The sequence below is a fragment of the Plectropomus leopardus genome, chromosome 6 (assembly GCF_026936395.1).
Source record: "Plectropomus leopardus strain MGB_pleo_1.0 chromosome 6, ASM2693639v1, whole genome shotgun sequence".
Lineage (NCBI taxonomy): Eukaryota > Metazoa > Chordata > Actinopteri > Perciformes > Serranidae > Plectropomus > Plectropomus leopardus.
In genome coordinates, this window is record NC_142181.1 from 17,779,264 (window position 1) to 17,806,929 (window position 27,666).

At 40.4% G+C, this 27,666-nt stretch overlaps 1 protein-coding gene across 2 annotated transcripts in view; it reads left to right on the forward strand.

Moving 5' to 3' along the window:
* Window positions 1-27,666, forward strand: part of mettl16 (methyltransferase 16, N6-methyladenosine) — a 35,918-nt gene that overhangs the window by 286 nt on the left and 7,966 nt on the right. For both annotated transcript variants that reach the window (XM_042487047.2, XM_042487046.2), the window contains exons 2-8: window positions 261-398; window positions 13,929-14,116; window positions 14,939-15,079; window positions 16,747-16,862; window positions 17,064-17,206; window positions 20,454-20,523; window positions 24,764-24,853. In XM_042487047.2, coding sequence (XP_042342981.1) covers window positions 271-398; window positions 13,929-14,116; window positions 14,939-15,079; window positions 16,747-16,862; window positions 17,064-17,206; window positions 20,454-20,523; window positions 24,764-24,853 — 876 coding nt within the window. In that variant the 5' untranslated portion in view covers window positions 261-270. The remainder of the gene's footprint in view (window positions 1-260; window positions 399-13,928; window positions 14,117-14,938; window positions 15,080-16,746; window positions 16,863-17,063; window positions 17,207-20,453; window positions 20,524-24,763; window positions 24,854-27,666) is intronic.

Below are 27,666 nucleotides of genomic sequence, written 5' to 3' on the forward strand. Positions count from 1 at the left end.
AGAGTTGTTCCCCAAATTAAAGTACAAACAGGTTAAATTATTAAAGACACAGACTAACATGTGGCATCGGTGCAACTATAAACAGCAGTTAGTTGCCAAACTAGGTTTTAATGTATACGGTTAACAGTTTTAGAGTCACTTCAGCTCCATCATAAGTTTCAGTCACTGCTCGCATCAGTGTGTATTTTAACATTTAGTTTGTGTCGCTGTGAGTTCGCCCTGATTCATGCTGATGTCTCCTTTACCTCCTCTAAAATCAGGGCTCTGGTCATGGCTCTGAATAAGTCCATGCATCCCCGGAACCGTTACAAAGACAAACCTCCGGACTTTGCTTACCTGGCCTCCAAATATCCGGACTTCCAACAGCACGTGCACACCAGCCTCGCGGGAAGACCTGTGTAAGTACATGAGACTCCTCATTGTCTGCAGTGTTATTGTTTATCCTTGTTCTCAAATATCTCATCATCATCAGTTATATTTATGAATGGGATGAGGCCATGATTAGGGATCGACTGATATTGGTTTAATCAAAACTGAATCATTCAACATCATATACAGCAAATTCCCTGCAACTTTTTTTTTTAATAAAGTCAAGTGAAAAATTTAATAAAAAAAATAAAAAATAAAAATATCTCCCTAAGAAGTTAAAATTCCTCCTATGCTGACACTTTCTTTGCATTTTTTAATTAATTTATTTTATCAGCGATTGTTAAAAAAAAAATGCCGGTACGGGTAATTGGTAAAATGCCAAATATCGACCCCAATAATCAGCCAGGCTGATCATCTGTCGACCCCTATTCTGCAGTGTTATTGTCCATCCCTGTTCTCAAATATCTCATCATTATCATCAGTTATATTTATGAATGGGATGAGGCCATGATGTCACTCAGCACATACATGCACATACTCTGTATCGTCCCCACTCAAGTACTTTTGAACTGCCTCGTCTTTGATTTTGCATCTCTGTACTGGCTAAGGTGGATGAAGCTTTTCTTGGTTGCAGGAAATCTTGTTTACTGTGCATGTGTCTGTTTTTCCCACATTATGACTCACTGAGAAGATTTCAGTGACAAAAATGTCCAAATTATGGGGATGGGGACAGTGTAGATTTTGGTGGAGGAAATAGAAAATAAATTCAAATAATTTTTTTAATACATTCAAAATTTATTAAATTCATAAAATACACAAAAACCATAAAGAAATAACCAGAATGCATGAAATTTAGTGTTTCATGCTCAAAATTTTTGGGCAGGAAACAACAACCTCCCCTTTTATCCCCAAATAATGACATGAAACCTACACCCTCTGGGATAGTGTATTATTATCTTTTATGATGTCCAGGGTCCAGATCTAGGCTTGGCAAAGGCTCTAACTTGGCAGCAAAAAAATGTAGTAAGGCCAAATCATGTTTTAACATACACTTTTGCACAAAGTCCATTCATGGAGTGTTGCAGGCATCATGCTGACCCAGAAATTAGTGTTGCACAGGTTCCCCCATCAAAAAACAGTGCGATAATAATAATATAATAATAATAATAATAATAATAATAATAATTTTAATACTAACATATTTCTCTTCAGCTCGTATTAACCATCAACCTTATTTCAGACATATAACCAAAAACTGACTTTAAGACGCGGGAAACAGAGATGTGAATATGTAAATTAATTTCGGCGAATGAGGACTCATTCCTGCAGCACTAAATGAGGAGGAACATTTATCTCATATTGCAGTTAATGCTTTTACAAGTTTCAGACTTGTAAACAAAAGGAAATCCAGCTCATGGTTACAATGGATTCAGTGATCTGAAACACCGAATTGACTAACCTTTCTAGTGGATTGGTATCCAACATGATGTTTTCCATCCACATTATTACATTCACTGTTTTGTTTTGGTACATGTCATTTTAAAATGAAGTGTTTCCACTATCAGGTTCACTCATTCAGTCACGGGCAGACAGCCAAGTTTTAGCACCACAGCAATCCCTGGCCTCATTCCAAGAGCTCCATGCACTGAGCCATACACATTTTTAAATTTGGGAAAAAGAGAGCACTGGTATCGGAAACACTGTCCCTGCACTGAGGTATCAAAATTGATATTGGGATAAAGTTGTTCCAATACTGATATTTGTATCGGAAATGCTTCTGATACTGTCTGAAATGCTGGATTGGGTATCGGTAAATCAGCAAATCTATGCACCAATCTAACAACGCTTCATTTATTAATAAGCTTTATAGGACCTATTTGTAATTACTAGCTACCCAGGCCAAGCAAATAGGGGGCAGTATTCACCCTTTAAATGACCTGTTTGTAATTCAGTTAATGCGGTCAAAATAAGGCTGCTAACTTATGAAATTAACATGCGGCGTTTACGTATGGTTTACCTATTTAGCCCAGTTTTACCAGCGCCAGAGTAACAAGAAAACAGTCACATCACGCCATCTGAAAAGCTTATGGCGAACTATACGCCTACAGTTTGTGCTGTCATTAGTTAGACTAAAGATATGTTTTGGTAAATAGCGAATGTTAACTGTTACTTACCAGTCTAAGAGAAAAGTTGGGAGTCCAGCATCAAAGCCACACCAATATTGACGCTTACTTTGTGTCTTCTTACATCGGTTCTTTTCTTTGCCGCGGAAAGTTGTTTCTTTCTGGAAGCTGGTTATGATGGTTATGATGATAATGGTCGTTTTCTTGCCATTGCTGTGTTTCTTATACACTAACTAACTCACTGAGACTGTAACTTCTGTGCTGTATCCACTGACTTTCCTAACGCATCCATGATTGACCTCGGCTGCCTCAGCTTCTTCATCCTCTCCTGCGGCACGTTAGGGGCTACAGTGACTCATTATCGCCTCTCAGACCAGGATGTATTGTGAAAGAAGGGACGGCCCGTCCCTGGCTGCTTAGCAGTGGATATCTCTGCAGAACAATACATATAGACATCTTGGACATAACGTCAAAGTTGTTACTTATTCACACTCTGTTGTTAAGGTTAGTTCATTTTTTGAATGTTTTAAACTAAAATTCTTTCCAAATCTTAAAAAATGCAACTTTAAAGTAGTTTCACTACTGAATAAATAAGAGTTTTCCCAAAAATACTACACAGCAAGTTATGTTGTGCAGCCAATAGCTGTTTCAGAGCGGGGAGGGAGAATTGATTTCCAGTTAATAGTGTACAATTGACTGTTGCTATTTGACAGTATTTTACACTGTAAAGTCCCGACAGTAAAAAGGCAGCGTGCACAGCATTAATAGTCTGTTTGTATTTGTTTGTGGATCACCAAGGGTTTAACCTGAGCCACACCGTACAACAATGATAGCAATCAATGCACATCCAAGTATGGTAGCAGAATGCAGCAGGTTTTTTTTTTTTTTAATTCGATGGTATTGGATTGGGACTTGGTGTCTTAAAAGGTATTGGAAAGGAAAAATGTTTTTGAAACATCTCTAATTGGGCAGAGGAAAAAGTTGGATTGATCTATCCCCAATAATTACAACTTGTAAACTATGATTTTTCTCAAAGCTCATACACATCTGGCTTGCCACTTAAAAATAAATGCATTCTGGGTAGGCAAAAAATATGGATGTCTCATGTCAACCAAATGTAATCATACAAGGTTACAATATGCAAAATACAATTGATATAGTGTCGTAAATGCATAGTATTTTCAACCTTACAAAACCAACTCTCAGTCTGATGAACGCTAACATGTACAGTAGGAAACATGGGAATCTTTCTCATCTCTAGAATCCATTCGATGTCATGTGAACAACACCTTATTCACCCAAAACTGTTGCCTCACTAATTCTCCTGTGGCTGAAAGGAAGCAAATTCCTGCAGCCAGCTTGCAGGCTGTCTTAGCAACAAATCACTGAGTTTTTTTTAATGAGATGTTCAAGAATAACAAAGAGGTGTCCACATACTTTTAGCCATATATTATAGAAATATTGAAGCAGTGTACAGAAACACCTTCCACCGGTATACCTGAATCCAGCCCTGAGGATCCTGCTCAGCACCGCTCAGGCCCCAGCTGACTCAGTCTGATCTTTACTGCTCGCTCAGCTGCTGGCAGCAGCAGGAGGACGAGGCCTGGACAAATGATTAATGAGCCCAACATCAAAAGATTTTCCTTTCTTTTTTACTCAATCCTTCATTGGAGAGACTTCACCAAGTATGAACGAGTAATTTTAAAAATCGGTTTGAGTGTCAATCAAAAACTGCCCTGTAAGCTGCCTGTGTGTGTCACTGTGGACTGGACACAAATTATGTGACTGAAACGCTGCTTGTGTGTGTGTGTGTGCGCGCGCATGTGCGCACCCTTGCCAGTAAGATGATGAGAGGTCATGATGTGAAAAAGTTCAGGAGCACAAAGGAAGAAATACGTCTGGTGGGATTAGTGGTGTTGACGTCAGCCAGTGTGAGCTCATGATTGCTGCTGCTGTGGGAAAGAAACAGGAACTGGATTCATTTTTAACTAATAACAACCTGATTAATTAAAATCGTAGATGAGTTGGAAGAGGCGATATTAAGTCCATTTAGACTGGATTTATTTCTCGAGGGGAGGCGGGATGGTTCTGGCATTACCTGCACTGGTCAGTGATTTTCATCCCATCCAGAGCACGTATGTGATTAAATTAACACCCTCACACCAGTAATAACTACAGCTGAGATTACCTACTGTTCTTCAGTGAACTTGCTGATCCTCCTGTATTTTTAATCCGGTCCAGAGAGACGTTCTTGTGTTTTAAAGTGAATCTGAAAGTGAGTTTTTTTTCAAGTGAGTTTTTTCCTTGCAAAGAGCTACTCGTCCTTCAACTTCATGTGATGTTTTTATGTCAGATTTGACTTTTGTGTGAAAGTAGAGTAACTCGAAAAATGTCAACATGTATGCCTGTGTGGAGAAACAGTATGATTAAATTAAAGCCATCATTAGAGGAGGACCCCAGAAAAAATAATTAAAGTTGCAGTTATAATATCAGCGACGGGCCCTGCAGAATGTCCATGTTTATTACAGACAGCTTTGTGCAGTTTTTTTAAAATTTATTTTTAATATGCTGTCCTGAACAATGAATCAAAGTACTGATGAGCACAGTGAATGTTTAGGTTTAGGATTGCATTTGGTTATTGTAAAATTCTCCCCAGCCTTTATATTTCTTTTACCAAATTTAGCCTCGGCAAACTACTTTTTGTCTTGTCTGTTGTCCTGGGTGGCAGTAGCTCAGTCCATGGGGACTGCGCTTGGGAACCGGAGGGTTGCTAATTCAAGTCCTTGTGTTGGTATAGAGTGTAAACTGGTGGCTGAAGAGGTGCCAGTTTTCCACCTGGGTACAGCCGAGGTGCCCTTGAGCGAGGCACTGAACCCCCAAACTGATCATGCACAGTGCCATGGCTGACTCTGTGCTACGTCCTAATGCGTGTGTAGTGTGTATAAACAAGGGATACACAATGAGGAACATTTCAACTGCAAATTGCCTGAGTGTGTTTATTGAAAAATAAAATTTAATTAAGAAACAGTTATAGCAGCTGTATATGAGTTGGTATCTGATTCTTTTTTTTTTACTCATTGAGGACATTTTTATATAGACAATGTTCTTGTGGAGCTGCTCTGTATTATAAATGTATAGACATGTAAATACAAATAAATGTAAATGGTACCAGTACCAAAACAGCACAGTATTTGTGCTGGTATCGAAAGAAGCCCTATTTATTTTAGCTAAAAATACACCCAAAATAGCATTTACAGTGCATCTTAAGTGTAGTCCCTTTAGCAACACAAATCAGCTTGTCAGTTCATAAATTTAGATGTTTTTTGTTTAATTATTCTCAATGGTTAAGATGTCCGTCAAAACAAAGCCATGATTGTAAGAGCTGACAGTTATTGTGAGACGTGTGTTGGAGGTCCGCTGTTCGTCTGTCAGGACGGAGACGCTCTCCTTCCTCTTGGTTTGTGTTTTGTGAAACAGGTACCACGTCTGCTCAGTGAGGAAATCACTTGTTATTGTCTGTGTTATGCAGATGAATGCCGACATGGTGTCACTGCAGCGAGTCTGAACATCTGTGTGTGAATGTGAACATATTGTTGTGGGCCGGTCTTTTGTGGTTGTGAGTTGGCCATGTCAATCATCTTACGGCGGGCGAGCATTTGCATGTGTGGGCCCGCAGTAACTCAACTGGATGCCCGTCTGTGACAGGTGTTAATTATCACTTTGTGGAGTCTCTGTCTGTCTGTCTGCGAGCCACAGACAGACAGACAGACAGACAGACAGACAGACAGACAGACAACAAACAATGGGCTGGCAGTGTTCGGACTGGACAATGTTAAAATTTAGAAAGTTGTTCATCAAAGTGTGAAAAAACAGAAATTAAATGTTGTTTACTGGCAGTAAAACAGGCTGTATGTAGGGCTGTGTGATGTGAGAAAAATTTGCAATAACATTGTTGAATATTGCAATAGAGAGTATTACTTGTGATAAATACACACACTAAAGTTTGCTCAGTTCTTGACAGTTCTTGACATGCTCATGCCATGATGTCCGTCCACCGGAGTTGGGCGGTGTCTACTAGTTTGGCACATGAGGATTTCCACACTGAAACATTATGGTGGACAGTTACATCTATGAGTGCTGGGGGTAATAATCTACCACCCCAATCTGACCCACAAACCACCAGCTTTATGCATTATAGTCGTTGTTTCCCACAGAATAAGACTGTATGTGTTGCAGTAGCTCTTCATGATTTCTTCTCATGATTTCATGGTGGATAACTGACCTGTCAGTTCAGAGCTGATCAGATCAGATCAGTGGATGAAAGGAGCAGCTGCTGCGAGCGAATGCAAACTTTTAGACCCAGCAGAATGACCGGTTAAGTTTCCCTGTCAGTTTGCCCACTGCTGCTCTGTCTGTGCCCAGAGTACACTCTGCACTCTGAGGTGCTATAAATAAGTGAACAATATATATTCTAATAAAGCTGGTAATAAACGGTTCGGCTCCAAAAATATAATTTTTTTTGTAGTGGCAGGTGGTCCAATACTAAGACTACTCTGATAATCATAGCAGCCTGCCACAAATACATGAATGTGTGGGAAAACCTGATAGCAGCACAACTGTCAGGACTAAGGACAGAGACAAGGCCAGAGACATTATCGAGTGCCACAATGAGAAGGAGACTGACGGACAGTGTTTCCGTAAGTTATAAAAAACATACTTGAGATGCTGCTTTTGTCATTTTCTGATCCATCCACCAGAAGCTGTGATATTTATATACTGCTGAATAATTTATTGAAAAAAAGAAAAAAAAAGTCAGTCCAACAGATGCTAGTGGTTATAGACCAGTGATGTTTCTTTACAATGGCGGTGACAAACTTGGTTGCTAAAAAGGGGAATAATTTTCTTTGTTGTTTAACAAATGACACTCAACTACTTAACGTTATGTCTCAGCAGAGGAGGACGACATTAATGTTTACATCTCGCAAGCACAAGCCTCTCCTCCATGAGTACATGAACGTGTCCTTCTTGTAGTTCGGTAGAAAGAAAATAGCTTCCACATGAGACTGCTCACAGCAAAGTCTGTGGATTATCTCAAACTACCAGGTCATGATTTCTGTGAAGAGACATTGCTGTTGAGTTTTTCGAATGTATCTTTAATTTTAGTGCTTCAAGCACCACAAGCAGAGTGCCATCTAGTTCCATTATATGTGAGAGCAGGCAGTCATCTCCAAGAACAATATCTCCAAAACTCGTTAACTCACCCCAAAACAATTAGACTGATAAATAGAACTACGAGTACGAATAAAAATACATATTTTTGATTTGGGGGTAAACTGTCCCTTTAAGCAAATAGTTTCAGCTGGATATTGCACAATGATCAGACATTGTCTCAGGCTGGAGTCAGCTGCCAGTTTGTCTCTTTGCCTGCTCCATAAACGGATGTCCAGGATTTACATCTCCCTTCGTGTGTGGTACGAAGCTCTCGTTAGCCGTCTGCAGAAATTTGGCTCTTCTTCCCCGTCAGTCTCTCATTCCATCAGTGGAAGGATTAGTGTGGTTTTGTATTCCCCAATGAATTCATCTACTGGGTTTTTTAAGTATTTAAGCGGTGAGTTGGGGATAAGAGTAATCTTGGGGAGACACTCACTCAATCCTCGGGGAGATACGTCTCCCTTCATTTAGGGATCGTCAGTGGGGACGACTGATAGCAGCGGGCGGAGAGTCGAGCTCCGACCAGAGGCAGCAGGAGAAGAAATATGGGGGATGTGATTGGACTTAAAGTGAGGAAGCGATAAAATAAAAAGTAGTCTGGATGTTGGTTTGTTTCAGTTTTTGGGGGAAGGAGAAGGGGGGCTCAGATCAGGCATTTGGAGGGGTGGGATTAGGAGGCATGAATGGGTATTAAAAATGCAACAGCCTGGGTGACATTTAATTTGGAAGTCATATTTTTTATGGGCTGGTAGATGATCATCTGTGTAAGGACTTTCACCTCTGCAATTAATGAAATGTTGAATTTTCACACCAGTTTTGTGTTCGGAGATATATTATTAAATATGTTCCTGGTAATAGAAGAAAAATGAATGAATAATAATGACCTAATGTCACATTTTGAATTAATAAATCTAAACCTACGATGATCAGCAGAGCCATAACCTTGCAGATGTTTTATGGAACAGAGAAAAAGGAAACTCACAGCCCAAGTTAAAACATAATTTTTTGTACATATTTCACTTACTGACTCTGCTGTAAAGAGGCTGTCGTCACCTTTGTGCTGTGCCTTTAAAATCCAGGCCCCACCATCACCATATTCCACATCATTTGTCTGAAAACCAGTTAATTATGAATTATATTTTCAGTTGTGTTCTGGCCCCAGGGTTTCTGGTAAGCAGCTCGTATAAGCTCTCTTGAGCTGACACAAGCAGATCTCATGAAAAAAACTCAAGCGATTGGTTAATTAGTTATCAGCTCATGAGTAAACTTCACCACAAAATCTGAACAAAAGATATTTTTCTGTAGCTTCTGTCTGTCCTTTATCACTAAACCGAAGAATGGCATTTCCAAAGACATCTATTGCCGTTTTGTTTCCACAATCATTACTCTTAGCTGTTGGCTTGTCCAGTATATTGAAGAAATCACCTTTTATTGCTTAAATGAAAAAGCACATTTTTCTTCTTTATTTTGTTTCAATATGTGAGAACAGAAGCACCAACTCTGTAATTAAAGGTTCACTGTAGCTTTAGCAGTATATATTGGCAGAAATTGAATATAATAAGTATGTTTTTTTTAGTGTATAATCATCTGAAAATTAGTATTGTTGTGTTTTTGTTACCTTAGAAAGAGCCGTTTATGTCTGCATAAGGAGCTGGTCCAAGTTTATGGAGTCAAACATGTTGTGCCGGAATGTATCTACAGTTGCCCCATATTGTTTCACATGTACGAGTTTGAAATACATCACCAACCAGCAGGAGTGGTCTAGTACGGCGCAGTGCATTCTGGTAGTTGTAGGTTTTCCGCCTCTTGAGCAAAAGTGGATGCCATAGCACCTTTCTTCTCATTCCCTGGTGTTTGCTTCTTTCTGCAGAGGGCGCTCAGTTTTATATGTGAACCCTGTTTATATTGGTGAAATACTTCTTTAAGTGTCTGTCGATGTGTTCCTGTTTTAGCTTTCTTCATCCTGGCCATCCTGTTCTTACTTTGTAGCTTTTTAGAATAGCACATATTATTATAGTAGTAATCCTGAACAACACATCTAGAAAAATAATAATTTCAGCCATGATTGCTGGTTTTATTAGGATTCCAACTAGCCATTTTTTTTTTACAATACAGCATATCTAAAGAACTGTAAAAATATCACTAAATAAGCTCAAAGATATTCATATTAAGTTTATCTTGAAATTCCTGTTAAGTTTTTAATTGATACACTTATTTTTGCTCTTGTGAAGAAAAAAAAAACACCTGACACGAGAGAAGTTGCTGTTAATCAGCACAAAATTTTCTCTAGCACACTCAGAGTAAAGTAGATGTACCTTGAAGGTCACCCCTCTGTGGACGGAGATTGAAAGTGTGTGTGTGTGTGTGTGTGTGTGTGTGTGTGTGTGTGTGTGTGTGTGTGTGTGTGTGTGTGTGTGTGTGTGTGTGTGTGTGTGTGTGTGTGTGTGTGTGTGCATGCATGCTTTCATGCTGATCAGGTGGCGCAGAGGTGAGAGCGAGCTGTTTGTCTCAGCAGTAAACTCCCCTCCAGTCTTATTATGTCGTTCTCTCTATCCATCTGCACCTGAACCTGACATTTCGTCTTCTAAGCTCAGTAATCTCTTCTTCCTCTTCACCTGCAGCATCTCACTGCACACCTTTTTTGCTTCTTCGCGTCTGGTCAAGCAGTTTCACCTGAACATAGCTTTTTTAAAAACTGACTCCCGTTTCCTACATTTTTCCTCCCTTTTAGTCATCCAATCCTCAAAACAACTTTTTCATCCAGGTTTGTCCCACATTGTGTCCCGTCGTCCACGTTGATGTCATAACCACGCAGCGGTGCACCTACGTGGCAGCACAGACGTAAATCGCGGGCACGCTCACGCTCCGTCTGGCTGGCATCAGCCATTGCTCCAGCGTGGCCGGATTTGCGTGCTCTCCTCATCTGTTCAGTAGGTGGGGTTGCCATGGCGATGTGGCATTCGCAGTGCTGCTGATGGGAGTGATCGGTCTACATTGCACACACACCACGCACACACACTCGTCAGGGTCTAAAAATAGAGGGCAGGCCTGAGCAGCCTCCCTCTCTGAATATTGATCCCTATCTAATGATGCCTCAGAGGAGAAATGAAAGAGGGCAGAATATCTGAGAGAGGCAGCCTTTCATTTTGGACAAGACTGAGCGTTATGCTGATGAATCACTTCTCTCTCATTAGCCTGATTCCTCCCTAAAGCTCAGGCCATTTTTTAAGTGCAAATTTCTTCCTTGGTTCATCTTTTGAAAGCGCGTCGTACACCCTCAGAGCAGAGCCAGTTGTTCGTTTTCCTCCACGAGGTCACTCATTCAGCTGCTGATTAAACTGGACCATTAACCTAATATGTTCATTAGGTGAGGAGACACTGGGTAAGATTGATGTCAGGCTCTACAGGTAAATCACTTCTCATTTGTATCCGTCTTGCACCTGGAGGGTCGTTTGTCTTTGTTATCACTCCTGGATGAAGACGCGGAGTTCAGTGACCAGAGTCACCTCAGCAGAGAGGAAGGTTTCTCCTGTTTCACACTCAATTCATTTCAGTTCAATGCAAATAAGCTTTTATTGGCATGAATATTTAAGTTGCATTATGCCAAAAGATGTACTTTTTCAATCAAGAAAACCTAATAATTACAGAACAACTATACTTTAAATACACATTTTCTTTTACAGATATAATCCCTCAGAAACATGTACGACAGACTTTTCTCATAATGTAATGTAAAAGTCAACACATTTTGCAGTAATATTGCACACTTAGTATTTATAAATACTTTTAGGGCCTTTTATGGCTTTATTACCCAGCTGACAGTGGAGAGATCATATGAAATGACGGTACAGAGATATGGGGAATGCGTGCAACTTACTGGGGATGTCCAGCCAGGAACATCGTGTACTGCAGTGAGCAGCTCAAACGAGGCCTGTCACTTGTGTTTTATGTTTCTGTAGTTCAGGTGGATAGTCAGATAATAAATAAAGTGATACATTGCTGAAACACATGGAATAAGACACAAGTACACCGTTCACATTCTGATCAGGGAAAATCTTCTTAAATCATCTTAAAAGGGCTGCAACTAATGATTATTTTCATTGTCAGTCTGTCAATTAGTTTCCCAATTAATCAATCAGTTGTTTGGTCTATGAAATGTGGAAAAATTGTGAAAAATGAAAATCAGTGTTTCCCAAAGCCCAAGATGACGTCCTCAATCATCTTGTTTTTTCCTCAACCCAAATATATTCAGTTAAACTGTCACAGAGATGTAAAGAAACCAGAAAATATTAGCATTTAAGAGGCTGGAATCAGAAAATGTTGACTTTTTTTTTTTTTTTAATTACTCAAACCAATTTCTCCACTATCAAGTTAGTTGGAAATTAATTAAATAGGTGACAACTGATTGATTAATTGATAATTTGTGGCAGCGCTAGCGTGTAAGGATATGCACCATGTATTATCAAATCAGGTTTTATTGTGCTTTAGTGCTCAAACCAGCTTTGGTCCTGCAAAAGGGATGCAGTAGCAGGGAGGGGGAGACTAGAAAGGCACTAAATAAGTGCAAGTCCGTTGACCATTTACCGTAATCGAAGAAAGATTAAATAATTGTCGCCATGGTGATATTACAAAGTAAAATGGGAAGTCCTTTCTCGTGAAATTATAAACTGTTTTTGGTCTCTCGTAAATCTTCAAACTCCTCTATCTTTTACTCAAAATTTACTTCCCGAATAGTATTTCATGTCTCAGTGGTACCTGAAGCAAAACAGGATTATTATCAGTCATTGAATAGACCTAGAAGAAAGGAAAAAATGGAAATTGGAATGTGCTTTTATTTGTTGTGAAGTATCACCAAAGAGGAGCTGAATATTGAGAGAGCAAAACATTTCAGCGCTTTATGTGTAATTAATTTGTGAAAAGAAATAAAAACAAAATCAGAGGTTGACTGCTTTGTATCTCTGAGTTATATCTCCATCTTTACCAGCAGTAACAGTTTTTTTTGTGCTCACACCAAACTGGTGAGGTGCCAGACGCTGCCATCACCAGGATGTGTCTAATTACATCTGCCAAGGTGTGAAAGTGCTCGGCAAAGCTTTAATTATACCTATCTCGCCCACTTGTTCTGTCTGCCGCAGTTGTGCCCACTTGTGTGACAGCTGAAATCATTAAATGTGTCGAGAGGAAAAGACGGCAAAACCGAACGAGTAGGACTGAGAATTGGGAGTAAAAAGTGGGAGGTCTTAGCAGTGTTGAAAATGTGAATTTCATTGTCATTAGCGAGGGATTGTGAATTGATGGGCTGCTTATCTCCCTGTTGTCCTTCATCTGTGTGTGTGTGTGTGTGTGTGTGTGTGTGTGTGTGTGTGTGTGTGTGTGTGTATGAGAGAGCTGCAGCAGGCTGGAGGAGCAGAGGGTTAATGAAGTGCAGTATTAAGAGCAGTTTGGTAAATTGCCGTGAGGTCGTCTCATTGGTAAAACAAGCAGATCAGCACGTCTCTATTTGAAATCATCCTTAAGAGGAAACTCTGGTTTCATACAACATCATCATTTTTTTTTCATTTTTTTCCTCAGTAAAAAATAACCTTCAAGTTAATGTTAAACAAATTTATTTGGAGGAGAACACAAACATCAACAGTAGAATTATAACCAAAAATTTTTGCTCTAAACCTCAATCTTCAGGGCAGAATTAAAAAAAAACAACTTTTTTTTATATTATGCCAAGATGTACAAGAAACCACTAACTAAATGAACTAAATGAAATAGTCTAAAATTGGCAGTGTTTAAAAATAAAACCCAAGTTGTGATAAACCTGTTTTTTTTTGTACTGTAGGATTTAATTCCCAGACACACAAAACTAACAGTGAAGAATAAGTGGGGACAAAGGATGACGGTTGTGTTGCCTCACGTCATCTGTGTCTCGGCCAAAAAGTTGCCCTTGAACACGCTGCAAAGACTACAGCCAACCAGCATGTAAATTCTGAGTGAGGAAAAAAATTATGAGGGCAAATTCACTTTCCATACTAGCAGGGTGGCGGTAATTTGTATTCATCATTCAAAAAGGGTGACCGTTGTCTGAGTAGTGCCAACGGTGCACTCGGGCGGTGCGGTCCTGCAGATGCTTACTGACAGTCCGACTTTGACCATGACCATGGCCAACTGTCGGCTCGTTACGTCGGGGACCTTAAATGCCATGAACTCATTCAGTCATGCCTGTTTCTCCTCCAGTGTAAATTTTAAGGAGCCGGAAGCGGTGCGAGCGCTGACCTGCACCCTGCTGAAGGAGGACTTTGGTTTGACCATCGAGATCCCTCTGGAGCGCCTCATACCCACCGTCCCCCTCCGCCTCAACTACATCCACTGGGTGGAGGACCTCATCGACGGCCAGAAGCAACCACGCAGAGGCATCGACATCGGTACCACTGCCGCTGTTTGTGTCATTTCTGCACATATTTTACTAATGTCGGATAGATTTCTCTGTGATAGTCATGGTGAGGTTGCTGATACTCTTCATGTAACTGAGGGGGGGAAATACGTGTTTGTTCATGTGTGTTCCCCCAGTTAGTTTGTTTGAGACCCCAGCTTTTGTTTATTCTGGATGTGGCTGCCAGCTGCTCAGAGCGGCACGCAGAATGTCATGTGGTGCTTCCAGCTGGTACACGAGCCCCGTCATTCCCAGTGTTCCCAGCACTTACCAGCCAAATCCACATCCACATGTCACAGTGTGTTTGCCGTTACGTCTCTTAGAGAAAAGTCTGTCTGTCTTAGCATGTGGAGTTTGTGCCTGCTGGTGTGTGTGTGTGTGTGTGTGTGTGTGTGTGTGTGTGTGTGTGTGTGTGTGTGTGTGTGTGTGTGTGTGTGTGTGTGTGTGTGTGTGTGTGCATGTGTGTGTGTGTGTGTGTGTGTGTGTGCATACGTGTCCTCTTTAGGCCCTCAGGTCACTGATTGGTGACCCTGACTCTTTGAGGCTGTCTGCTCCCTGATGGATCACCCCTTGGCCTTTCCTTTACTAACTGGTGCCGCTTTATTTGAGCCTGGTCTGAATTATGCGTCTCTGGTCGTTGTTGTCGTGTGTGGATGATTTAATAACAGCTGCCGGCATTGACATTTATTGTCCCCTTACCTTTTACTTTAAACAACATATTTACATTTTGTCCAATGAAAGTCATAACCATCCATCATCCTAATGAACACCCACATCCTCAAGCTGCCAAAAAAACATGTGTGTGTCTCCTCAGGCACTGGTGCATCCTGTATTTACCCCTTACTGGGAGCCACAATGAACGGCTGGTACTTTCTGGCCACAGAGGTGGATGACATCTGTTTTGACTACGCTACAAAAAACGTGGAACAGAACAACCTGTCCGACCTGATTAAAGGTAAATGTGGTCCTCTCTTCCTGAAAAACAGTTATTTAGGGCATTAGACTGCAGTTTGACAGGAGTCTTTAAGTAAAGTGTTTGTATTTTGTCTCTAGGCCTGTCACAGAAATTATCTGCCTATTAATACATGGAAATGACCTTGATCATTTCGGGACCCTGATATTGCCTGTTGTGTTTACATGTGTGCTTGTTTACATAAAAATGTCACCGACATTTCAGTCGACATGATGTCAGAATAAACAGCACAGCTTTTCCAAACATGAAAGGAAGGAAGGAAGGAAGGAAGGTAAATTTATTAGTCATTTTTTTAAACAAAGTTTACCTTTAATTACATTTGTCCTTGATCCTGCTACATCAAGGCGTGGTTGCAGTGAATCTCCCTTTTTTTTGTCTTTACCCCTCCTACTTGCGTGAGTCTGAAGAGAAAAAAAAACATTTCAAAGACATCACAGTGTAGCTCACCTGTAGCCTGCGGCTGCACTTTTGGAGTGGAAAAAGCACGGCCCTGATAGTCGTTAGCTTGCCAACCTCTGGCAAGGAGCCAAAAAGTCCATTGTATGTAGTTTTACCCTCCAACAACTTTATGCTCCACTCTGTTAATCCACCAACAAACCACCCGTCTCCCAGACTGTTCACACCCGGGAGCCGGCTGCAGCACACTAGCCGAACTACGAACGTCAGTGTGATGCTCCTGGAGCTTCGCTAAGCTTGTCTGTTGGATTCACGGGGCATCACTTGAATTTGTTTTTGCTGGCCGAATTTGTAATAAGTCCCAAACTAAGTAATTTTGTAAAACTCATATAAAGGTACTTTTGACTTTCTTCTATACAATAATAATAATATCAATACATTTTATTTATATGTGCCTCAAGAACACCTTACAAGACACAGTTAAAAACAAGCAGCAATGTATCTAAAGTCAAACAATAATTACTCATCATATAGAATCAGCTGTCAATTACTTTTTGATGATTCTTTATTTTTTTATATTCCAATTTCGGTATCTTAATATGCTTAAGAATCTAAAGTTGATTCCTCTTTAAAAGGGTGTAATTGTATTATTGTGCTGATATTTCATCATTATATCAGTGGCATAAAATGGTCTTAAACTGACAATAATATTATTAATTGCAATAATTTCTGTGACAATATGCTGTCCAAAATAAGTTAGTTATCGTGACAGACCTTATGGTCTTACTTAATGTGTCTTTTAGGGAGACAGCATTATGTCAGCTGAACTGTGGCTACAAGTAACAATTTAGGGGATAATGGTAATTTCCATAATTGTAGAGTAACATTATAACAAGCAGAGAAGAGTTAACAGTATCTGTCTTAAGTATGACAACAATAGCCTCCTTAAGCTACAAGTATTACCAGACTAAGGAGGGCTGTAGCAGATGTCATCTTATAAAAATTTCACTCTAACTCTCAGACACCTTCAGTTTGGTTTTTGCTCAATAAGCTTTCACGTGCGCAGTGTCTCATGGTGCGAGTGAAGCCTGACAGCAAAAGATTTTACTTTTTTTTCTGTCATGATTGTCAACTTTGTGATGCAACAGCCTGAAGTTGTACCTTGTTTCGCCTTGTTCTGTTTTTTCTCAAGAGCCCCCATGATTAACTAAAACATTGACCTGCCTCACCTCACTGTGTTGGCACTTTCCTAGTTGTCAAAGTCCCTCAGAAGACTTTGCTGATGGACGCCTTGAAAGAAGAGACAGAAATAGTGTACGACTTCTGCATGTGCAACCCTCCTTTTTTTGCAAACCAGCTTGAAGCAAAGGTGAGTGTTTCCCTGCCTTTTACATTTTATATGTTTTAATGGCGTCCCGTCCTGAACATTTAAATTCAAAATGGATAGATTTGTGTTTTGGCTCATTGAGAGTATGCACTGTTTTTGTTCAATGTGTTTGTTTACATGATAGTAACAGGCCTCTAATAGGATTTTATCTTAATCTCTGTCTGTCTTGTTGTCTCTCTCCAGGGGGTGAACTCCAGGAACTCACGGCGACCTCCTCCCAGTTCAGTGAACACAGGCGGAGTGACGGAAATCATGGCGGAGGGCGGGGAACTGGAGTTTGTCAAGAGGATCATTCATGACAGCCTGCAGCTCAAGAAACGCTTGCGGTGAGATAAAGAGCCGGACATTGACCTGTTAAATCAAACCGGACTCACTCAGGATTCCGAATCTGCTGTGTGTGTGTAACACCAAATTTAATAACTGAAACAATAAAACTCTAAGTATTCAGGGTTACATCGCTCCATATCTAAAGTAGCAGATGGATGAACAAGAGCGCTGCATTTTTGTTCTCTTTGGAGAGGCTTTGAGAGGTTTTAATGGCCGCTGAGAGTGCCGGTGAAGGGGAGACACCGAGAGGTGAAACGTGCAGATGGGTCGCTGCACATTAATGGAGCTGTCACCCACACTTGGTTTAATGATTCTGGCACAAGCTCACCCTGTGCTGTATCCGGGAACCCACAGGGAACAGCTGTGTTTGGGTGGGTCGGTCGGGGTCTCCAGTGGCCGTAACTTTACCCTCCCCCGTTACCAGGACTGTCACGGGGGCAGCAGACTGAGACACAGATAGAGGGAGCTGCAGAGTGGGGCTATTAAAACTGATTAGACATGCCACACCTGCTTTGGCTCCTAACGGGGAGTACAGTGTGTTCTGTGTTTGCATAACGCGTCACTACTGGAAAGATGAGCGGCCCTGAGAGAGACAGATCTCAACACCTGCCTGCTCCTGTGTGGCTCTGTGTTACATTTGTGTAGCGAGGAAACAAAGTGAGAATGAACCCAGTATAATTTAACAGGTTTGAGGCTTGGGCCAAACCAACCGGAGCCGGCTGTCACTCCCAAATGCATGCTGGGACACCAGAGCTGCCAGGTGTCCATGGAAACACTGCCAGCTTCACCGATTGGTCCTGTGAGACGCCCTCACCATCCCGCCCTGCTCCCTCTTTCTTCTTTCCACTGAAGCGTAATTACTGTCAGATACCTTACTTCCCAGTATAAAACACATCCAAACCCCAGTTAGAAATGAGGTAATACTCCTCATTTATCCTGCCATTGATATGAAAATTACCATCTCAGCTAATAAGATTGTAATCACACATGCTTCGACGTAGTATGGATGCAGCTGCACACTCTGGCATGTTTGAAAAGCTGCCGATGGAGGAGGAGGAAAGACGGCTGTGGGTGTTCCTCCCCACTGTGTCGAAAAGTGGGGAACATCTGTGAATATTAGAGCTGTTCAATATTTCATTGTGTCAACTGAGGCTGACATGTTGCTCTCCTCCTTGCCTCCAACCCCTTAGGGCATCCTCTTACCTCCATAACCTGATTACAAATTACCATCCTTGCTTTCTGTCGTTCATAAGTCAGAACTGTTTTTAAGATTTCATCCACAGTCGTTGGGTGTGACAGTAGCTTTTGTATAATTAGGAAAATGGCTTAGGTTTGAATACAAGTCAAAGGTCCTTCAATCCAGAGGGAAAAATATTTCCTGCACTTGTAAACATTCACAGGAGTTTAAACTGGTTATTGTACTTTCTAAATTAATGTTAGTAGTTGTAAATAGCTGTGGTATTATTGTGCTAAATCTGCTTAAAATTACATGTAGATCCTCTAATGTATTTATGTCATTACTACAAAGTCCTTTATTTTTTAATAAGTTTCAAATATAGGTTTTTTTAGGAGAATATTGAGTTACACTGTAACTATCATTTTCATCATTGATCACTCTTATTATCATTATCTCGATTAATCATCTATTTCATAAGATGTCAGAAAAAAGTAGGGCTGGCTGTAAATACTTTAAGGTATTGATTCATCAGAAATAACCCAGTATCAAGTATTATCGAAACATCTCCAGTTAAACAATACAAGCATTTTATCCTTTTCGTGACGGGTATCTAATCCTGGACTGTCCCGAGTCTCTGCCAGATCAGCAAACCGCCCTCCTCTCGAGGAATGGTCAGTATTTAAAAAAACTCACATCGACATCAAAACGGCTAGTCTGTCGTTAAACCTGTTAATTGGCCATAGCTTACATAACTGTACTGTGTGTGTGTGTGTGCGTGTGGGGTTGGGTGGACTGCCACAACTGTCCCTGATGTGGAGCAGCAGCTACATCCCTGCAGATCTTTGGTGTAGTGAAGTCTAGCGCAGTGTATCTGACAGAGTTGGCAGTTCAGCGTGCCAAGATGCCATGAAAGCATTTGAAAGTATGGCCATACTGAGCGCAACTCCATTGGCATTATGGGTATTGAATTGAGTGCTCTGTTGGTACTGGTATCAAACATGGGATTTAAAAAAAAATGTAATTACTTGTTGCTGCACAGAAAACCTCATTGCAATGGCCTCATGTTTATAGGTGACTCAGATGAGTGTATCAACATTTCAGTCATCTGAATTTTGGACATTTAATCATCTAATCAAAGGGGACCCATGAAAATAGACAACATTTTATTGGATTATTTTTTGTTCCCATATCCAATCAACTTCTGTTCTTTACATATTAATTGATCACATATTAGGATTTGTTTGTTTTTGAACCTAGACTGTGGTGATTAAATATTGTAGAAGCCCATTTCTACCAGTGTGATGGTAGGAGAAAAACATTCTGTTTGCCATTTTAACAAGAAACTTTCTTTAAAAAAGTATGTTAGTATTTCAGTTAGTATTAGTGAGTATCTCAAAATAACAGATTTCCTGAACTGATGACTTAGGATCTCAAAAAAATGAGAAACGACAGTCATTTATTAAAAATGTCTCATTATTTTCAAACACTAAGTCATATTTTGAGATCATAAGTCACTATTTTGATAAAGTTTTTCCAACCCATTATGTTGAGATACTAAGTCACTGTTTTTAGTTCAACTCATGTTTTGAGACTTTCTGATTATAATGACTTCTAAGATCTTTTTTCCATCACAATGGCGGCAGTCGGCTTCCAGAAACTACAGACCACATAATAAGCTTTAAATAAAGTCTTGTGAAAAACAAACAAATCCTGACAAGGTTTGTAAAAATTGACCAGTCTTCTTCCAGTCTGGCCACCTGATGTGCTTATCTTTGCTCCATCTTCCTTGGCTGGATGCTGCTGCTTATTGATCAAAACCAACCTCACCTCTTTATTGCGCAGCAGAGATTATTGATCAGGCCTCCATCAGGGGACGACTTCAAAACAGCTTTTTCATCACTATGGAGCGTACACACAAACACACGGATGTTTTTCCTGTCTCATGTTTTACTGTCTGTGTTTGTGTTGCTCCCTAAAGCTCACCTCGGTTCGTTTGATCTCTGCTTGGTAGTTTGTGCCCGCTAACACAGAGACACACAGCTGGTTAATATGGATTCTTCTTTCTGCAGGTGGTACAGCTGCATGTTGGGGAAGAAATGTAGCCTGGCACCTTTGAAAGAGGAGCTGAGGAAGCAAGGGGTGAGCACAAATCAAGGCAAACATACAAATACATCTGCATCCTCTGAAATCAATCAGCTACAAAGCACACATAGCTTTTGATCTCAGTTTGTTCATGCAGGAAGGTGCCCCTTCTGTTCGGGGTTCGATAATGGCTTGTTAAAACAATCTTCGCCTCCCTTCTCAAACCACAACTCTCTTCTGGGACTTTGTGTTGATGTTAGAAGCAGTCGTCGCTGTGAGAGCAGCAGATAACCAGACATAAAACACATCAGCTCTTTCCAATATTTACACGAAGCAGTGTCACAAATGAGCCATGAAGGAGCTGATTTCTGTTAGCGGTGCATGACTGGATCACACGGTACTCTGTAGCTAACCTGCATTAGTGTCATTAGCCTAACTAATAGTCCAGCACATGACTCCTGACTGCTGCAGGCCTCTGGCCTGGTGCCAGTCACTTCTCTCACATGCTCAGAAAACAAGAAAAAAGAAAAAAAAAAACCTCTACCTGCCATCCCTCGAAGCTCCTCTGGAGGTTTTCGGGTGCTGTCGCTGCTCATCAGAGTGAGTGCAGCCTTGGCTAACGTCCAGAGAGGAGACTGTTGCCTCTTTTTTAAAGTGTGTGTAAACAGAAACCCAGCCTAGTTAATATGCTAATGCTTTTATCACCCATTACTCCGGCTCCTCTCCAGTGTCCCCTCATCTCTCTTTGTATTTTTTTAATTTAGCAAATGTGAATGCCTCAGCTACAGAGCTGGTTGACCGCTGATCCTTCGTCTTAGTGACCCTCCTCGTCGAATTTACTGAAGCAGTCCTGAGAGACACTTAAAAGTGCTTTGTTAGCATGAGGCTTTTCACACCACATGTGAGTCTTCTTCACATCCTGGATCTTAATAATCTCACCCTCTTTAGAGATGTGGAGCTCACAGAAGCAAAAACTCGTGTCTCAGTTTCCATCAGATTGTAGTTTCCTCACCTTCACCAAACCTGCGGACTGAGCAGTTTTCAGTGTATCACACTATCAAAGGTTGGGCCTTTCACAAACCACCCCCTATCCCCTCTACCTACCCACCTCCACCCCGTTTTCGCGTTCACACAGAGTGTCTGCCACATAAAGTGCCGTCCCAAACCACCCAGAGAGGAGTAGAAGTGGGCTGTGCAACCTCCCTACAGTGAGCCTGCACCAATGCCAACTTATTGACCACGTGCAACATCGTATTGTTGATCATCAAGACTCTCCATAAAAATAATGATCCTCACCACTACCCTTAGGAATTTAAACTCTTTAAACTACGATAGACTTTTAAGATTATTGTCATACAGATGTCAACATCTTAAATGGTACACTGTATGTGGGATAGAATAAACCCTTCTCTCGTCTCTAACAAAAATTAATGTCCAGGAGAACTGAATGTACAGGAACTGTTGCAAAAAACCTTACAAACATCAGAGTGAAAAACGAGAAGATTTTTACAAAGAAAAGAAATGTCATCAATAAATATCAGGAATACGTTGTATTCCATTTTATGTATTATTTATTTATTTGTTTATCTATGTATTTATTCGTTTTAATGGCATGAGGTTAATATAGGCTACCAAAATTCCAGTTGACAGCAGCACAGCTCAAATAAAATTGATAAAAAAAATTCCTATGAAGAACATGAAATAGGAGTAAGTTTTATTTTTCTCCATTGTTATGAAATATGACGACAGCTCCTTTTTCTGCAGCAGATAGGGAAGTTTGTCCCAAAGCTTGCCGCTGTAGTTATACCCTACGCTCTGCTGGAGTGTACTTCATTCAGCTGTGAAGTTGACTACGAATGGGATGACACTCAAAGGTAGAGTGGGAGTGGGTAGGGTCCAGTTTTGGAAAGGCCCATTGTCACAAGTCAAGGACTCATTGAGAGCTTCCAATATGGACGCTTCAAATAAACCTTTGACCTGTTTAAAACAATTTGGTTAGGTGGAGCGATTTTGTATTTTATTACATACTTTACAAATTAGGTGATAGAACACAAATGATGATCTCAAACTGCTGCCAGCATGATTAGCAGTGATTGTACAGTATGGGAGCAATACATTTCCATTAATAGGGAGGCAATTACATTTCATACAGCAGGTGCAAAGTTACAAGATCAGAAGATAAGGCAAAAATATATTATTTCTTTTCTTCAGGTCATGTTACACATAGGGCTGTGACAGTATGTTTTTTGTCTCATGGCAATGAAAAGCAAAGTATCCTGATAGTTTAGTCAAAAAAGGAAAAAATATGCAGTGATAATAGTAATGGGTTGACATGTCTGTAATAATCATTATAAACCTAATTACACTGAGAAAATATCTATTTACAAGTTTTTAAAACCTTCTTACAAGGCTTTATAATATATGTAATCATATAATTTGGAGTACCCTGACATAGACATAGACATAGACAAAAATTTGATTTCTAACCAAATATGATCAGTTTGTCTCTATAATGTTGATTGTATGCAATGTTTTGGTAAAACTAATAGTATCCATCATTGATAAATGGTAGCTTTAATATAAAAAAAATATATATATATATATATATATATATATAATATATAATATAAATAAATAGATTTAAAAGAAATACAAAGAAGGTCATTTGTCAGGTAAAAATGTCAAACAAAATGGACTACTACCTGTATAAATACAGTTATATGTGGAGTAGAGGATTCTGTCAGGCACAAATATCTATCACAATGGACAGCAACCTGTATAAATGTAGATAAATACCTATCAGAATGGACCACTACCTGTAAACATAGGGGTGTAGGTAATTTTGTCAGGTACAAAAATCTATCAGTATGGACTAATACCTCTATAAAAAGGGGGCATAGGGAGGTTGTTTCTTCTGAAAACTGACAGAACTGTGTGTCTGTGACCTCCTGTGTGACTTGTTTTATAGCTCGAAGCAGCGAGCCTTTCCCTCGCTGCGGCTTAAGTTTATGATTTCTACACCAAAAATGGTGTATAAATTGTTTTTAGTGCCACACTGCCAATGCAAAAAGTCACAATTTACTATCAGATTTTTATCCGTGCACTTTGGAAAGTCTATAGAAGCCTCAACATAATATTATTTTATCCACAATTGAGTTAGTAGAGGACTCAATCTCAGGATGGCAAAGGCCTGACCCGCCCTCCTCTGTGTCTGATTGACTTGCCTAATATTCTGACCCTGAACCTAACCAATTGTTAACCATCCCTGCTTCAGCTCCCTGACTGCGAGCACAGGGGAGATTCGTTAACCTCCAGGGTAGAGTGAATTCGGGGTTAACTCCCCTCCCTTTGACCAGCAGCTGGAAAGCAACACACAGGAGCTCCACCTATTCTTGAGAAGCAGCAGCACGTTTTAACCAAAAACTGTGACTCACACTGCACATTTACCGCTAAGCTGGCCACTTTTACCGCCAGGTGAAAACCTGTTTTTCTGCTCTGCTCTGTACACTCTGATGCATTCATTGAAACTCATATCACCTGCTCGCAGGCTTTTGCTTGTCCGCTCACACCATATGCTCACACATGCACACACTGCCCTGTCTCTCCACTCTTTTAACACAATCGAACCGACGAAGGCACAGAGTACTAACCAATCAGAGGCACAGTAGGGCGGGTCATGACTTCCACCTCCTTATTTTACTGTTGTTATCAATCAAAGTTTAGTCCTTATTAGAATTGGGTTGTTTTTTTTCAGTTTCTCACACACATAAAAGTTGCTATACTATATTAAGTATCTGTCAGTGGTTAGTAATTGGTTTGTAAACCATCTATTAACATTACTTGGCTATCATAAAGGTGCAACTGATGATATAACACCTTGTTAAATGCTTAATAAATCCTGTGTAATGCTTTGATAAACCTAAATGTTTATAGATGAACTGCATGTATTTATTTACCATCTAACAGATTATTGTAATCATCAGTTACAACTTTATAAAAGCCATTCAAAGAATGTATATTAATTGTTTTAAGAACCAATTATAAACAATTAATATATGCTTAATAGAGTAAATTAAACGTGACAATGTGTGTAACAATAAACTGTTAAAATATTAATTATAGCAATACTAATCATTGTTAAACATTTCATTGTTTTTTAAAAGTTAAATAACTAAAGTTAAATTAACAGTTCACCATTTTTAAGGACGGTTCTCATGAGTGGTTTTTGAATCACTACAATCTGCTGCATGCCGAGAGCAACACAGTGCCGACCGCTTTCTGCTTTCTGTTTTCTCAGGTACCTAAAGTGACTCACACAGAGTTTTGCCAGGGACGGACGATGCGGTGGGCGCTGGCCTGGAGTTTCTATGACGATGTGATTGTCCCGGTAAGTCTGAGCTAAACTTTCGTCCCCTTGTGCACTTGAAGAGCTCCAGTCTTATTGCACACTTTAGACTCAACAGATTGTTTTGTGGTCATTATGGTTGAGTAATGATTCAGCATCTATATGCATCGATGATACAGAGAAATAAGACGTGACATTTGGTACCCCAAGTTAACACATGCAAGTAATCTCAGCATTTTGTTGCTTGAACCAAATATTTACCAAACCCAAAAGCCTCTTCCTCAATTATGCACCACCCCCCTCCTCCCACCCCTCTCCACACTGCACCCTCTTTCCCTCCAGCTCTGTTCCATTAGAAGCACTTACTCCTTCCTCCTCTGGGGAGATGTTTGTGTGATTTTTAACATGCTGTATCCAGGCAACAGTTGCCAGGGCAGGACTGCGTGCACACACTCCGAACCATTGTCTTGTCTGGACAGTTAGAGAGTTGCAGATACACAGAAAACAGGGACAGTGATGCAGCCAAAATAATACAAATGACTGATGATAACACTGGAGTGAAGACAGATTGAAGAGGGTGGAGGCGGTCAGCAGGTGGAGTAATGGCCGTGTGACAGTGTTTGTGTTTTGTTGGACTCTTCTCTGTTTTGGCCTTTTCAGCATAAAGGCAGTTGAGCAGAATGATTGGCCTACATTTTCTCTTGCGACCCTCCTCCTCCACTTTGACGCCCATCCACAGTCATTTACACTTGAGAGCTCCACACCATCATTGCAACACAGGCCCCTCAAGCGTGCGTGCGTGTGTGTGTGTGTGTGCTTACATGACAGAAGTTTCTGCATGTGTAATCCCTTACATGGTTGACTACCTAATTCAGCCTACATGTGTATCTTCTTATGGAGGTCTGGTATATATGTATGTATGATCATGGGGGTGCTCATTAAAGTTACATATAGGCTATAACATATGTGACATGCATGCAGCGGTGACCTACTTACCCCTCCGGTTACCAGGTCAGCCTGCAAGCTACTATTACTGCAATTGGTTCATATTAACCTTTATATTAGCCTTCTCTTTCTTGCTGTCATCTGGTTCAATTAAAACTAATTTATCCACAAGCGACAAAGTGTCTTCCACAAATGATGGTTATCTCACATCAAAGAAGTCATCCTCAAAACAGTCCTTCAGTATGTTTACAGGTGTTAGAGAGTACTACTGCATATGTAAATAAAGGTGTATTTTACGTACCTTTTGTGGCTCCAAAGGGAGATGTTGAGGTCTTATAAATTGGGTGCTTTTCCTGCTTATCATAATTTAGTCCTCCTCCCATCCTCTCTCCTCCCATGACTGAGAAATCCTTCCTCAGCTGCCATCATTGAGGATGTTCAAGTCCTTTAAATGTACCTCAAGGAGATGAGGAGAGAGGAGGCTTCTGGAGCAGCCTAGGGCAAGGAAACACATCCTGTTCGTTTCTTCCTTGTATCTCTTTCTTTGTGTTTTCTGGTAGGAGCTCAAGCTTCAGACACACCAAGTTAGCGACAAAGGCCGATTGTTGCGTCAACTCACATTGCCTGTGTCAGTTTAAGACTGTAAATATTACAGATAATGGAGGCATGTATGTTCTGCAACCATATGAGAGAAAATAAACTACTAGCAGGCAGCAGTAATCTGTATTTGTCATCCAAAAAGGGAAAGCGAAAGACTGACCGAACAGATTCAAAATGCTAGTTTGCCAGTCAGCAAAGCCAGATGTGGAAAAAAAACAAATGATATATGCCGTTTCCAAGCGAAAAATAACATAATTGTGAACCGTTTCTGCAAAAGAGCCCAGTGGCTAAAAACGTAATCCTACCTCATATAACATTTTGTATTGATCTCACAGCCACGTGACTCATGCACTGAGCTGAACTGCCAGTCAGAGTGATTTAGCTCAGCGACAGGCTCTGCCAGCTCTGACGCCGATTCAACACGCTGAATCAGCTAAAAAAAAGTCAACAAGGCTGATAAGAGCCCACTAGTGCCAACTAGTGCCTTAAGGTGCAAGTGAGGAAAGTGAGGAGTCAGGTTAGCATAAAGAAAAGCACCAATTGTGTCAGTCATGATTTTAGACTACAAGTTTGAAAATGACGAAAAAAATTGAATGTTTAGAAAGAATTAAGCAGCTACTAGCACACAATTCTCAGTCTGGGCTGTTAGTGGTCAAGTTGCATCATTGTGCATTAATTTGTTTGTTTGTTTGTTTGTCCTTTTGGAAATTCATTGTGTGCTGTACACAATTGTGTGGAGTAGAGAGGACGACGTCTCTGGTTCTGCTGCATTCATTTTGGTTGTTTTAATCTGTTAATTGTGAGTTCAATGATGTTAAATGCTAAATCAGAGCAGTATTCTTTAATGTCAGTATCTCTTAGTCTTTATGCTGGTATCTGCCTTTTCCTTGTAAGGCCTCCCAGGATACTTTCCCAGAGAGGCCTTAGTTACATGCAACTCCAGAAAAACATGTGGTTTGATCATGGAGCATCTTACATATTTATTTATTACGCTGCTTTTGATCTGAGGTGTTTATAAAGAAGATCAACATTTAATTCTGCACTTTAAAAGTGGGATAATATAAAAATCTTCTCATTACCGAGAGGGAAAGATGCAGAGGACGGATAAAATTAATTGGACTGAAGGAAAGCGAGATGCAGTTAAAGAAATTCAGCAGAAGCAGACACGGGGAAAAGAGACAGTGGATAGTGAGATAAGAGCACATGTTGACAGAAAAGACAGAGGTAGCCGGGGTTTATCTGAGCCCTGAGGCGTGTTGTTGCTCATACAGGCCTCTGGCAGGAGGAGGTTCAGAAAGGTCCAGAGATCA